Here is a 14,665-nt window from a genome sequence, read left to right on the forward strand (position 1 = left end):
CTTCAGACAGAAGGTCTTTGATGTAACCTAAGTAAAGGGGTTCTCATTTTCGTGCCAGTGCCATAGCCTTCAGCCAAGGAATGAACATTGACTTGAAAATTGTTTACCTTATCTGCCAATGGTGAAGCCGGTGGGGTGTGGGGAGGGGAGGGGGGTGGTAGTTTCTCGGCCACAGTGGTCAGAGTTTAATGACTGATGCCAAAAAGACATTTTATTAATATATCGGTGTATCATAAAAGTCTACCTACATGGCTGTACCTCAACTTTAAGTGGCACGGTAGCACAATGGTTAGCACTGCTGCTTCACAGCTCCAGGAACCTGGGTTCGATTCCCGGCTCGGGTCACTGTCTGTGTGGAGTTTGCACATTCTCCTCGTGTCTGCGTGGGTTTCCTCCGGATGCTCCGGTTTCCTCCCACAGTCCAAAAATGTGCGGGGTTAGGTTGATTGGCTGTGCTAAATTGCCCCTTAGTGTCCTAAGATGCATAGGTTAGAGGGATTAGTGGGTAAAATATGTAGGGGTATAAGGGTAGAGAATGAATGGGATTGTGGTCAGTGCAGACTCAGTGGGCTGAATGGCCTCTTTCTGTACTGTAGGGATTCTATGACAAAGTAATATTGGATGTGATGTCAATCTAACGTAGCTTTCCAACAAGTGGGCTAGGTTAAACTTGATTCCCTGGAGTTAGGGTGGAATTTTTTAGCCGTTTATGTGGGATTTTCTGGTCCTGTTGCAGTGAACAGAGATTTGCCTGAGCGCCAAATTCCCCATTCTCGCGCGAACGGGTGGAAAGTTTCAGCCATGGTGTTTTACAGCACAGAAAGATACCCTTCGGCCCATTATGTCTCTGCCGACCATCAAACACCCTTCAATTCTAGTGCCATTTTCCAGCATTTGGTTTGTAGCCTCGTGGCTATGGCATTTCAAATGCTCACCTTAATGTTCCTTAAATGTTGTGGAGGTTCCCGCTTCCACCACCCTTTCAGACAGCGAGTTCCAGATTCCCTCCATCCTCTGGGTGAAAGAGATTTTCGTCAACTCCCCTCTCCCTGTCCCTCACCTTAAATCTATGTCCCTTGGCTATTGACCCTTCTACTGGGGGGAAAAGTTTCTTCCTATCTACCTATCTACATCCCTCATAACTTTCTACACTTAACCAATCTTAACCAATTTGGAAAAAAAGAAATCCTTCACTGCAGAGAAAGTAAGGCGTTTGAGTGCTAAGAGAAAACAAAATGGACACATGTTCCGAGAAGAAGAAGGGAATCAATATTACTTTTTCATAGAATCCCTACAGTACAGAAAGAGGCCATTCAGCCCACTGAGTCTGTTCTGACCACAATCCCATTCATTCTCTACCCTTATATCCCTACATATTTTACCCGCTAATCCCTCTAACCTATGCATCTTAGGACACTAAGGGGCAATTTAGCATGGCCAATCAACCTAACCCCGCATATCTTTGGACTGTGGGAGGAAACCGGATCACCTGGAGGAAACCCACGCAGACACGAGGTGAATGTGCAAACTCCACACAGACAGTGACCCGAGCCAGGAATTGAACCCAGGTTCCTGGAGCTGTGAAGCAGCAGTGCAAACCACCGTGCCACTTAAAGTTGAGGTACAAGAATTTTAACATTCTTTTTTCACGAGTCGGTTGGCACAGTGGTTAGTGCCAGGGACCTGGGTTCAATTCCGGCCACAGGTCTTACTCCCCATGTCTGCATGGGTTACCGCTGGGTGCTCCAGTTTCCTCCCACGTTCCAAAGAGGTGCGGTTGATTGGCTATGCTAACCTGACTCTTAATGTCAGGGGGATTAGCAGAGTAAATATTGAGGTTACGGGAATAGTCCCTGGGTGGGATTGTGGTCGGTGCAGACTCGGTGGGCCAAATGGCCTCCTTCTGCACTGTAGGGATTCTATGAGTCCCTGAAATAAACCGGTGATGTGAGGGAAATGGTGAAGCATTGCGATATCCAAAGACTTTCTATTTTTTATTTGAAAGATGGGATATGATTGTCTCCAGTTGTTTTTATGAACGAGGATTTTCCCAATATGGAAATGGACTTTGAGCGTAGAAATATTTTGAGTGGTGTGTTTAGCCATCAGTATGTTTTTGTATTCTTTAGACATGTCAGACATTCCCCCATGACTTGCGAGTATTTAAGCCCTGCAGAGAAGCCAGATATGAAACTTATAATTATAGAAATACTCCCCACCCATTATGTTTTTTTAGGCTTCCCGTTGTCATGATTCAGATGGTATGTGTGTGTGATTTATTTCTAAGCTTTCTTGACAATCTTGCGCTGAAACCTACCTAGACTGGCTTGTCTCCAGGTATCGTCCTCCTGCAGTAAAAGCGTAGCCAATGCTTAATATTAGTTCTAACGATATGGGATGAAAAGGCCGAGTTCTTTCACTTTAGTAAAATTGGGATTTGTACCCAATTTTCCGGCCTTAAGTCCAGTTGCCTCACTTTAGTAGGCCCCTGAACCTCTACCAAAGAGTCCACTGGAATTAAGTGAATCAAGAGATATTATAAAGGGCGTCGGAGGCTTTTCGCCTTGTACTGGTGGCCACTTTGGCTGAAATTCAAAGTCATTTGACTTTGACTGGGCCATAACCTATCCCTAAACAAGATTGGATATAAGTGGAGTGTCAGCACAGCACAAAGAGCAAGGAATAGAGAAAATGACATGTTTCAGTCATCAGCACATTGTACACTCTTCATTACGAGGTAGAGGCTCATTAAATCTGACTCCACACCCCCAAAAAACGCTCTCTCTGACAATGTAGCTGCCTCCATTAGTGCTGCACTGAAGTGACACTGCTGCCCATATTCTACAACCCGTCATTTTCATAAGAACTCCTAGAGGCAGAGGGGATAAGCAGGAACTAATGTAGCCCGATTGGAAAATCGTAGACGGGAGCCTGTATCGCACGAGGCAGTGCCACAGAGCTCTGCTGTGCAATTAAAGGGTCACTGACATGATTTAAAACCTGAGGCAATAACTCACATGCCATATTGGGAGGAGAAGATTGGTAAGTACGTTTCTCCTCCAAGAAAATGACTTCAGGGATATCTTAAATCCCTAAATAATATTTACTTTGCAACTCCCTGTAAGTTAATGCTCGGGTTTAAAGCTCATTTGTGATCCACGCTTCAGGTTTCCTTAATTACCGGTGTCCTCCAGAATATTGAAAGATTGCGTTTGGAAATTACACATTGTGTGTGTTGTAGGAAATCTTCCTGCATTATCAAATTTCTGTCTCCATTATTTTGGTGGATAAGCCATTCAATTTGTTTTAAATACATGTAATAATAACACAGTAATTAGAAGTCTCGCTTAACTAACATTGAAATCCAGCAGGCTTAGTTTAACTCCGAGTTGGAGTCATCGCATTTTCAAATGAATACTCATTGGTCACAGAATTAAAGCATTTCCAACTGGTTGTGGTGGATCAAGATTTAGGCCACTGTCTTTTTTCAAAAAGGGACAAATGATTCTGCATGGGTTTCCTCCACGTGAACAGGTTTCCTCCCACAGTCCGAAGATGTGCAGGGTAGGATGATTGGCCAGGCTAAATTGTCCTTTAGTGTCCCAGGATGTGTAGGTTGGAGGGATTTGGCACAGTGGGTTAGCGCAGCTGCTTCACAGCACCAGGGACCTGGGTTCGATTCCCGGCTTGGGTTGCTGTCTGTGCGGAGTCTGCATGTTCTCCCCGTTTCTGCGTGGGTTTGCTCCCGCAGTCTGAAAGACGTGCCGGTTAGATGCATTGGCCGTGCTAAATTCTCCCTCAACGTACCCAAACAGGCACCAGAGTGTGGCAACTAGAGGATTTTCGTAGTAACTTCAATGCAGTGTTACTCGTGACACCAATTAATAAACTTTAAAACCTTTAATGGGGTAAAAAACATGGGGTTACGGGGAATAGGGCCTGCGTGAGAAGCTCTCTTGGAGAGTCGATGCAGACTCAAATAGCCTGCTTCTGCACAGTAGGGAATTGTTTAAGTAGCGCCCCCCCCGACCCCCATTTGTTCGAAGTTTCTGCACGGTAAAATTTAATCTGGCTTCCTTAAATTGAAATGAATGTTCCTCTTCGTGCAGTGAATTTTATAGCTCTTTTGTTTGGATTTGATCTTAATGCTTTCTTGGGGTTACCGAATTCCATTTTCACTACATCTCGGTCCTGACAGGTGCCATTTTGCTGTAGTAATTCACGAGGTTGTGTTACATCCTGGAATGATGAATGGAGTTAATGGGCTGTGTCGTGCACAGGTCAAAGCTGAGGAAGCAATGCTTCAGTGGTATACAGCCTTGGTCAGACTTCATCTGGAGTACTGCTCTCAGAGCTTGGGCACCCAACCACTGGAAGGATATATTGGTCTTGCTGGGGGAGTGGGGGGGGGGGTTACCAAGCCGATGTCGCCCGAGTGATACCGGGACTTAAAGGGTCGCGTAAACCCAGGGCTTGTGTTCTCTTGAGTTCAGGGGAGTGATCCAATCGAGTTGTTTCAAATGATAAATAAGTGGACGCACAGCAACTATTTCCTCCAGCGGGAGAATTTAGAAACGAGAAAGCATAATTTTAAAATTAGACAAGGTCATTCAGGAGTGAAGTCAACAAGGAAAGTGGAAATCTGAGACTCCATGCCCCCAAAAGGCTGTGGATGCTGGGTCAACAAAAACGTTCAGAGATTGATGGATTTTTGTTGAATAAAGAATACAGGACAAAGTTAATTTAGTCAGGTTCTGGTACAAATTAGCCAGTTAAATGGTGAAATGTGTTTGAGGAGTTGAATTATTGTCAACAGACATTTATTCAACCTGCTTACCGGGTTCTGGTTTAGCCGAATTATTCAGCTAAATACCTCGCCAACCAGGCAGCAGAGAAATGAGAAGTTATCCTCGATCCAAAGACAGTGTTCAAATTAAATGATGTTTCAAGAAAAAATTATTCATGGGACGTGGGCACTATTTGCTGGGCCAGCATTTGTTACCCTTGAATTGAGTGACTGAGGCCATTTAAGAGTTGCTGTGGGTCTGGAGTCACATGTAGGCCAGACCAGGTAAGGATGGCAGATTTCCTTCCCAAAAGAATCATGAAACCATTTGGTTTCATGATCATCGTTGAACTTTTAATTCCAGATTTTCATTGAATTTAGATTTCACCATGTGCCATAGTAGGATTTGACCCCACGTCCCCAAGAGCATTAACCTGGTCGCTGGATTACTGGTCCAGTGACAATACCACGGTGCCACCGTCACCTCCCCTATGTGCTCTAGAGCTTACATTAAATGAAGCACGGTTGAAGTCTAATGACCAGTACTGTAGAAAATGTGGCAGTTAATTTGTGCAGAGCAAGATCCCACAAGCAGCAAATAAATAAGTAAGCAGAGCGCAGGATTTAGGTGTTGGTTGAGAGGCAAATGTTGGCCAGGAAACAGAAGATCTTTTCTCTTAATTCCTGTTGTGGGACATTTTACGTCTATCTGAGAGGGCAAATAGAGTTTTGATCTCTTGTCTTCTGTATAATGCATCCTAAATAATGCACCAAAGTGTCAGTCTGCCCAATCTCAACCCAGAAGATCATCCATTTGATGGAGAACTCACCAGTCGCCTGGCTGAGTGCAACTCAGCAACACTTAGGGATCCCTGCACCGTTTATTATGAAGAGGTTCCTCTTAATCGGTGCTCATGCCGCTGTGTTTAATATTCACCACTCCACCTAACGTGCACTCTGGCTGCAGTCGATAAAATCGGCAGCGTACAAAAGTGGCAAATTTGCAGCACTTGTTTTGGATTTATTTATGTAGGCTTACATTAACACTGCAATGAATTCACTGAAAGTCGCCACACTCCAGCGCTTGTTCGGGTACACTGAGGGAGAATTTAGTACCTAACCAGCACGTCTTTCGGACTGTGGGAGGAAACACACATAAGCACACACGCATATTAGGAGAATGCACAGACTCCAGACAGACAGCAACCCAAGCCGGGAATCAAACCCAGATCCCTGGAGCTGTGAGGCAGCAGTGCTAAGCACTGTGCCGCTTGTCTCCTGCTTTTAAATTAACCCACCAATCCAAGTACATAACTGTCTTTTCCCTCCCTATTCATGAACCCACCCAGATGCCTCTGCTAATGTGCCTGCTTCCACCACTTGCTCTGGCAGCACGTTCCAGGCACCCACCACTCTCTGCGTGAAAGACTCTCCCCCACACATCTGTAACTTGTATATGGTGCAGCTAAATATCCAAGTACATTAAACAAAGGGTAAACATTCAATGTGAAAGAATATTCTGGTAATAGTTTGGTTGTAGTTTTCTCAAAGGCTGAGGTACATATTCAAATCCCACCCTCAATACCCACCAGGGAAAAACACTATTTATCTTTGGTAAAAAAATGGCAACATGACATTTATGTTCAATGTTTATAATGCCCTCTTTAGTACTCATTCACATCCTCTCCTATACTTCAGAGGCACTCAAGAGCTCTTTACAACACAGCTGAACGTAGAAATCACCTTTTCATTAACTGCTACTGCATCTCTCATTGCAATGCTCACATAAATCAGAGGAGGGGCAGTTATGGGAGGACAGGAAGTTATAAATACAGTTTAAGTGGTTGTGACTTTGAGGCTAGAAGGCATAAAGTACCCTGCATTCTTGTAAAGACTAGTAAGCCCATTGAATGGATTCGCTGCAGATTAGAATGCTGATCCCTTGGATTGGTGGGTCAAAGGCAGGAGACAAGTGGCACAGTGCTTAGCACTGCTGCCTCACAGCGCCGGGGATCTGGGTTCGAGTCCTGGCTTGGGTTGCTGACTGTCCGTTTTGTGTGTGTGTGTGTGTGTGTGTGTGTGTGTGAGAGAGGGAGAGGGAGACGTGGGTGTGTGTGTGTGTGTGTGAGAGAGAGGTGGGTGGGTGTGTGTGTGAAAGAGAGGGAGACGTGGGTGGGTGTGTGTGTGTATCTGTGTGGGGTTTTTTTTTTGTTTAGTTTAGGCAGCATGGGCCTGTTCCTATTCTATACTTCTCTTATTTCTTTGAATTTTGATGGTTATTTTGAATTTTTCAAGCAAGGAAAACCTTATTATGTAAAGACTACAAATGCTACAACCCAGTCTTTGGGGCAGGCGGGCGGATGCGGGAGGTGGGAATAGTTTCAGGTCCAAGAAGCATTTTTACAGACGGGACGATTTAGAATCCTTGTGTATGTCTCTCTGCTCAGGAACAGTAGGACAATGATGACCATTGCTGACTCTAGTCAGTGCTATACAAAATTGTGGCACGTTATTCCCCAAAATTAACATCAGGTCAGGATTACTGTGTTGCGTCCCAACGGATACTATGGATATAGGTTAATCCTTTTTAATATGCTCCATTGGTGCTGCCAGCAGCTATTATTTTCCCCCAGTGTTGTGCAGGCTCCAGTTTTGCAAGGCTGATACATACATCACTGGAGAGGCACTGTAACTATTAGGAAATGTTGACAGACTTATTAGCCTAAAATTATTATTGGTGATGTTTGCAACACATGTTTCTCAGGAGGGAAAAAAAACTGTTCCAATTCAACAAGAATTAAAAGCTGTAACCAGTAATAGTTTTACTAAACGCAACTACTCAAAACTTGAGCACCAGAATTCTCCCTTTGTGCTGGCAGCGCACCCCCGCCTGCGGGTTTCCTGCCAGGATGAGGTTACGTCGATGGGAATTTCCATTGAGAGCAGCAGGACCGGAGAATCCTGCCGCTGGCAAACAGTGTGCCACCTCCTACTGGCGGGAAACGCGCGGCTGGTAGGCCGGAGAATCTTCCTGAGATGTGAAAAAGATAAATTAATACGAGGAAGGTTGTGACCTATTATTGTGACCCAGGGCATCACTCAACTTGGCAACCTTGACTGATTTATTCTCGGCTCCCGTATGTCTGTTGTTTGGTACAATATGGAGTCATCGAGGTTTACAGCATGGAAACAGGCCCTTTGGCCCAACTTGTCCATGTCACCCTACTTTTTTAAAACCCCTAAGTTAATCCCAATTGCCCGCATTTGACCCATAGCCCTCTATACCCATCATACGCATGTAACTATCTAAAAGATAGTTTTAAAAAATAAAATTGTACCTGCCTCTACTATATGTTGCCTTGTTCTTCTAAAAATCTGTTTCATTATAAATAAATCTAATCAGAGCCTCTTAAAGAGGTTAAAGACCAATTAGTAATCTTTAAAAAGCATCCACTGCGGTTATGGAGGTAAAGATGGCAGCCAATCTGAGTACAGAAAGATCCCACCAACTATAAATGAGAGAATAGTTGAATTTTTGAGCAAGGCACTGAGGAGAATCCCTGTAAGTAATGCCTCAGGCTTTTTGGACAGGCAGATGGAGAATCAGTTTACCATTTCAAGCTGACATCTTCAATCCTGCCCCAATTTTCAATTTAGGTTCAGGTGTGCCACTGGCATCATAAGACATAGGAGCAGAATTAGGCCATTCAGCCCATTGAGTCTGGTCCATTGTTCAATCATGGCTGATATGTTTCTCAACCCCATTCTCCTGCCTTTTCCCCATAACCTTTGTTCACCTTATAATCAGGAACCTACCTATTTCCATATCAAATGTCCTGCCCTCCACAGCCTTCTGAGGCAATGAATTCCATAGGTTCACCACCCTCTCACTGAAGAAATTCCTCAGCTCTAAAGTGTCATTCCCTTTACTCTGAGACTGTGCCTCGGATCCTAGTCTCTTCCACTATTGGAAATGTCTTCTCCACGTCCACTCTATCCAGACCTTTCAGTATTCTGTAAGCTTCAATGAGATTTCGCACCCCCCCCCAACATCTTTCTAAATTCCATCGAGTGCAGACCCAGAATCCTCAAACCCTCCTCATGTGTCAAGCTTTTCATTCCCAGGGTCATTCTCGTGAACCTGCTCTGGACCCTCTCCAAGGCCAGCACAGCCTTCCTTGGATAAGGGGCCCGAAATTGCTCACAATATTCCAAATGTGCTCTGACCACAGCCTCAAAGCCTCAGCAGCACATCCCTGCTTTTGTGTTCTAGTCCTACAGTTGTACTAGCTCCAGTCCCAGTAGCGTTTAAAGGGTGCAGGTTGCACTAAGTGGCACTTTTTGGAATCTCTGTTTACACAGGGAGTAAGGTCTGTCAAAGTCCTGAGCTGTAACGGCATGCTCTAGTTGCGATCTCATTTTCTCCCCCTTTTTGTTAGTCTTAGCAGCAACATTAACCATGTTTTTATAGCTCGTAAATTACCCTGAGCAGTGTTGTTGTACTTATCACTTAACACCTCCGACTGGAGCTTGCACTGTGCGATGTCACGGTATGTGCACCCGATATGTTTGTATTAAATTATTTGCTCCATTGTTTTGAGAAAAGAAAATGAATTAGAGCTCTCATCAAAGGATTTTTCACACAAACACGCTGGATGCTTAGACTGTAGTGTCTCTTAAAGCCTGCTGAAGCTTAACGCTTGGTGTTTTACTCCGAGGAACCAGACTTGAAAGCTTTCTATTGTTTTATTAAATCCGGATAATCCCACAAGGACAGGCTTCTATTTACGTGACGCTTTAGCAGACCCGCAGAGTGTTTCACGTCAGGTGAATTACTTTGAGAAATGGAATTGTTCTGGCCTACAAACGCTGCAGCCAGTTTGTACGGAGCCAAATCACAGTTGAAGAAGTGGTTCATCTGTTTCTGGTTGAGGGAGGAATGCAGACGAGGATGCTGGGGAAACTCCCTGCGAGTTTGACGCGAGCTGTGGGATCTTTCGCCTCCACCTAAGTAAGCAAAAGGGGGGCCTCCGAGCAATGCCTCACCAGACGAATGGCCCCAAATAATGGCACCTCTGGCAATGCAGCACTCCCTCAGTACTGCGCTGGAATGTCAGCCCAGGTTACGAGCTGGGTTCCTGGAGGCGGGCTGGAATCCCCATTTATCACGACCGACTTACAAATTACAAGCGACGGGGCCACCCGTAAGTGTGTGTAATCTTAGAGCGAGGTGAAGATCCGCACAGCGGCGGAATTCGCTTCACGGACTTGATACGGATTCTCTGACTTTTTTGCTTGAAAAAATGTAACGCTGTGAAATTCTCCAGAAATTAAAAACCACACTTTAGGCATTCCAAGCAAATTAAGAGTCAAATAAAATGAGCCGCGCTGTGACAGAATGAGGCCAGCTTCAGAATGTAAAGGGGAACGTAAAAATAAACAGAATTCCTGTAACCTGAGCGTGTGCTGTGAGCTCCAGCCTTTCTCCTCACTCTGATGTTGTTGTTGGCAGGTGGTAGGCTGTGATCGGCAACTTGGGAGTAAGGCCAAGGAAGACAACTGTGGAGTTTGTGCAGGCAGCGGTTCAACATGCAGACTTGTACGAGGACAGTCCAAATCACACGTGTCGCCTGAAAAATGTGCGTCTACCATTTTATATCATTTGACTCTTTTTTTTTAATATATATATAAGTCACCTGCCTTTCTAACAAAACATTTATCCCGCAACCTCAGTCAGCCCACAACACGAGATCTACTTCGAAAGGAGATAATGCCACTTTCTCAGCTTGTACTTAAGGTTTCTCTTCAGCTTCTCCGACAGCAGCAGGGTGGCACAGCGGTTAGCACGGCGCCAGGGACCCGGGTTCGACTCCCGGCTCGGGGTCGCTCTCTTGTGTGGAAGTCTTGCACGTTCTCCCCGTGTCTCTGTGGGTTTCCCCCAACTGCTCCCATTTCCCCCAAAGATATGTTGGTTAGGTTGATTGGCTGTGCTAAATTGCCCCTAAGCGTCGAGGGGATGAGCAGGGTAAATTAGGGGTTATGGGGATAGGATGGAATTGTTGTCAGTGCTGGCTTGATGGGCCAAATGGCCTCCTCCTGCACTCTGGGGATTCTATGATTCCAGGAACATCAGTGACGGGCAGCCGAGATTAGTGAGTGGGCCACACAAAAGCCCCCACCCACTTCATCTCCGTGGGCCGCAAGAACTGAAATCGGGCTTGTTCACTAACCATGACCCCCTGGATAAGATTAAATACATTTAATGCACGCCAAATATTTCATAATGAGTTTTAGAAAACGCTCATTCATTTGTACACTAATAGAACTCTCACCAATGGTTAAAAACAAAAGAAGTATTTACACTTTGGACACAGCACAGCTCTCACAGTCAATGTTGTGAGCAATTAGCACACACCTCACTTCACTCACCCTTGTTTTATGTGTGAATCACTTCAGTCAGGAAAAAAATGAGACAGATAGAAAGCAGCAGAATGTGATAACCCTCGCACACGGGAAGCAGTTAACAAAATGTCTCGTGGGCTGCACTCAGAACCCAGGTGGGCTACATGCAGCCCCCAGACCCACCACTGTTACAGTTGCCCACCACTGATCATAGAATCCTACAGTGCAGAAGGAGGCCAATCAGCCCATCGATTCTCTGGCAGAGTACCTTACCCAGACCCTCTTCCCTGCCCAATGCTCATTTGCCACGGCTAACCCATCTACACATCTAGGGACACTAAGGGGCAATTTATCATTGCCAATACACGTAGTCCACAAGACTTTGGATTGTGGGAGGGAACCCATGCAAACAGGGGGAAAATATTCACTCAGACAGTCACCCAAGGCTGGAATTGAACCTGGGTCCCTGGCGCTGTGAGGAAGCAATGCTAACCACTCTGCCACCCTGCTGCCCCTTTATTCTTGATCTAATAAAGAGCCAGCTGGACAGGAAACCAGAAGAGTCAGAAACAGAGAAAGAAGATAAAGCTAACAGGCAGCTCAAGTATTAGTTGTACAGCCTCCATAAGCCAATTAGATACAGATAAATTGACAAGTTTTTATATCCCCCTAGCCAGGGTAGTTCCAAGTTGGGCGGGGAGATGAGGTACATAAAGTGGGTGACTAGCCTTCAAGCTTCGAGCTATCCCCATCCCCTGGGGGTGCGGGTAAGGCATCAGGCAGTGTGTCTACCTGCCCATAAGCCTTGAGGCCCTTAGGTCAGTTAAGGAATTGCATTCTGCCTCTGTTACAATGATTGGAGAGGGTGGGAAGATGCCCAGCAAAGCAAGTGGGAAGCAGGGAGGGTACTACTATTTACAGACCCCCTGTGCCCGTTGGAGGGGCATTTCCCCACCCCTGTGTCCCCCCTTGCACCCAGTTCCTGAAGCCCCATTTCTGCTCTCCCAGCCCTTTTCCCGATCCCTGCCTCACAAAATTCCAGGACTTACCTTTGAGTCTCAAAAGACAACCTCCTTCCTCTTAGCAATGTAAAGCTCTGCCCTTGAGTGACTTTTTATTCCAAATTTTCATTCCAATGTTAACGGTAAATGGAGTTGAGAAATTCCTGACTTCACAAACCCAAGTCGGCAGAGACTGCGCCAACCCACCGCTGCATTTGTGTTCTGGGACTGGGTACTAATGGGTCACGCCTGGCATCGCTGGAAACAGTTTGGAGGAAGCCACAAGGACGGTGGGCTGTTTAAAAGGTCTCAGTGCCTTGGGACTTGATCACAGTTGTGTTGATAACAATACAACAAAAAACAGCCCCCGGTCCTCACCTCTAATATCCCCTCATCACCCCCCACTTCCCCACACAGTGCCTATGCTCCATTCATGTCTATTCAGGCTCCTAAGCCATCCCCTTGGCTCCTTATATCCCCTCTTCTAACCTGTACCCCTCTACCTCCCCCATGGTCCCCCATATGTTGCCAATGCCACTGCCCACCCAATGGCCTTTCATACTCACCATGACAACCCATGACCCTTTAGAACCACCATGCCAACTTAGTGTCAGCTCATGCCAACCCACACCCACCACCATTTGCCCTACCATCCTCCATTAAAATGCACCCAATATCCAGCATGGGCAGACATCAGCAGCCATGGTAAGATGAAATAAAATAAAGTTCTATTATGGCTTCACTATATTTAAATAAAACACCCATTGAGAAAGCCCGTTTTAAAGGGCAGGGGATTTAAACATTTGATAGCTTGATAGTTCCACAGACCTTAAATACTTATATGCACATTCTTGTCTATTGTTGATCTAAAATAGGCACCTGACTGCTGCCAAAGGGCACCTGGTTTCTCCAAAAGGTACCTAACCTTTCCCAAAGGGTGCCTGGCCTTTCCAAAGGGCACCTGACCCTTCCCAAAGGAATCATGACCTCTACCAAATAACTCTAGTAGGTTCCAGCCTTTCATAAAGTTCATGAAGCATCTTTCACCAAAATAGCTTCTGATGAAAGATTGATGTAGTTTTAAATGTGCCAGAGCCCCCATGATGTGGCTGTGTGAATTTCACCACGATTACCCCTTCCACCCCCTGCAAAAGTATGGCAGGCACCAGTTTTGGAGATGGAACTTCCGGATTATAGAATCTGCCACTACTTTGGCCACTACACAGAGCCCTCCCAGCTTTGCGAAGATTCAGGCCCTTGTGCCCAGGAGTATTTACTTTCCAGACATGACATTTTATTTTAGCCTCATCTCTATTCTCAGAACACCATGGGCGGGATCCGATTCATTCCCGCCCTGCTGCCGGCATGAATGGAGAATTTAGCACTTTTCCAAAACTCCATTCACTGCGGCGGCACTGGAAAATCCCAGTCACGGACAAGGCCGAAGGCTTTAGCCACATTTTCCACATGACTACCTGCTGCTCACCAACCTTATTTACCGTGCTCCTAAAAGTCACATACGTGCATTGTGAACCGAATTTAGACCTCGTTGCATTCCTGTTTCCTCTGACCCTCAGCCCTTACCTTACTTTTTCTATAATCCTGTTTTCGATTCCCCTTCAGCCAAATTAAATCAAACACACCCACAAGCAAACCAGTCAACAAAGAGTTTGATTCCAGCCACTTAAAGGTGCAATCCATTGCCCAATGTGATTCCAATTTCCCCTCGATCCTATCTCGATAACCCAGACTCAGAAACCTCGCTCCTCCGATCTCTATGCTCACTGTTGTGTGGAACCAGGGATAACATTGTAAAGGTGCCACAAGATTCCTTTATTTTTGAATTAATTCCTTCATGATTCCATGAAACAAATTAATCCTGCATCACAATCTGATTCTAAAGTTGATATAACTATCTCAGTTTAGTACAAATCCTAAATAAGGTTACTTGTTACAGAACAAAAAAACACTCAGCGAGTTTTAAATGTAATATCCATTACCTCAGCTGTTTTTATTGTCTCACCAAAGACATAAGAACTTAAGAAATAGGAGCAGGAGTAGGCCATCTAGCCCTTCGAGCCTGCCCCACCATTCAATAAGATCATGGCTGATCTGAAGTGGATCAGTTCCACTTTCCCGCTTTCTCCCCATAACCCTTAATTCCCTTGTCTATCAGAAACCCATCTACCCGTGACTTAAATATATTCAGTGAGGTAGCCTCCACCACTTCAATGGGCAGAGAATTCCAGAGATTCACCACCCTTTGAGTGAAGAAGTTCCTCCTCAACTCTGATCTAAACTGCCCCCCCCTCCCTTATCTTGAGGCTGTGCCCTCTAGTCCTGCTATCCTTTCTAAGCGGGAAGAATCTCTCTACCTCTACCCTATCCATCCCCTTCATTATCTTATATGTCTCTATAAGATCCCCCCTCAGCCTTATAAACTCCAACGAGTACAGACCCAGTCTATTCAGTCTCT

The 14,665-nt window shown here is 45.4% G+C and overlaps 1 protein-coding gene across 1 annotated transcript in view; it reads left to right on the top strand.

The window, feature by feature from the left end:
- The window catches only part of adamtsl3 (ADAMTS-like 3), a 548,277-nt gene that overhangs the window by 289,237 nt on the left and 244,375 nt on the right, over positions 1–14,665 (top strand). Inside the window, exon 7 of the mRNA XM_080214139.1 lies at positions 10,299–10,425. Coding sequence (XP_080070265.1) covers positions 10,299–10,425 — 127 coding nt within the window. The remainder of the gene's footprint in view (positions 1–10,298; positions 10,426–14,665) is intronic.

Source organism: Carcharhinus amblyrhynchos, chromosome 28, assembly GCF_965287045.1.
Source record: "Carcharhinus amblyrhynchos chromosome 28, sCarAmb.v2.hapA, whole genome shotgun sequence".
Taxonomy (NCBI): domain Eukaryota; kingdom Metazoa; phylum Chordata; class Chondrichthyes; order Carcharhiniformes; family Carcharhinidae; genus Carcharhinus; species Carcharhinus amblyrhynchos.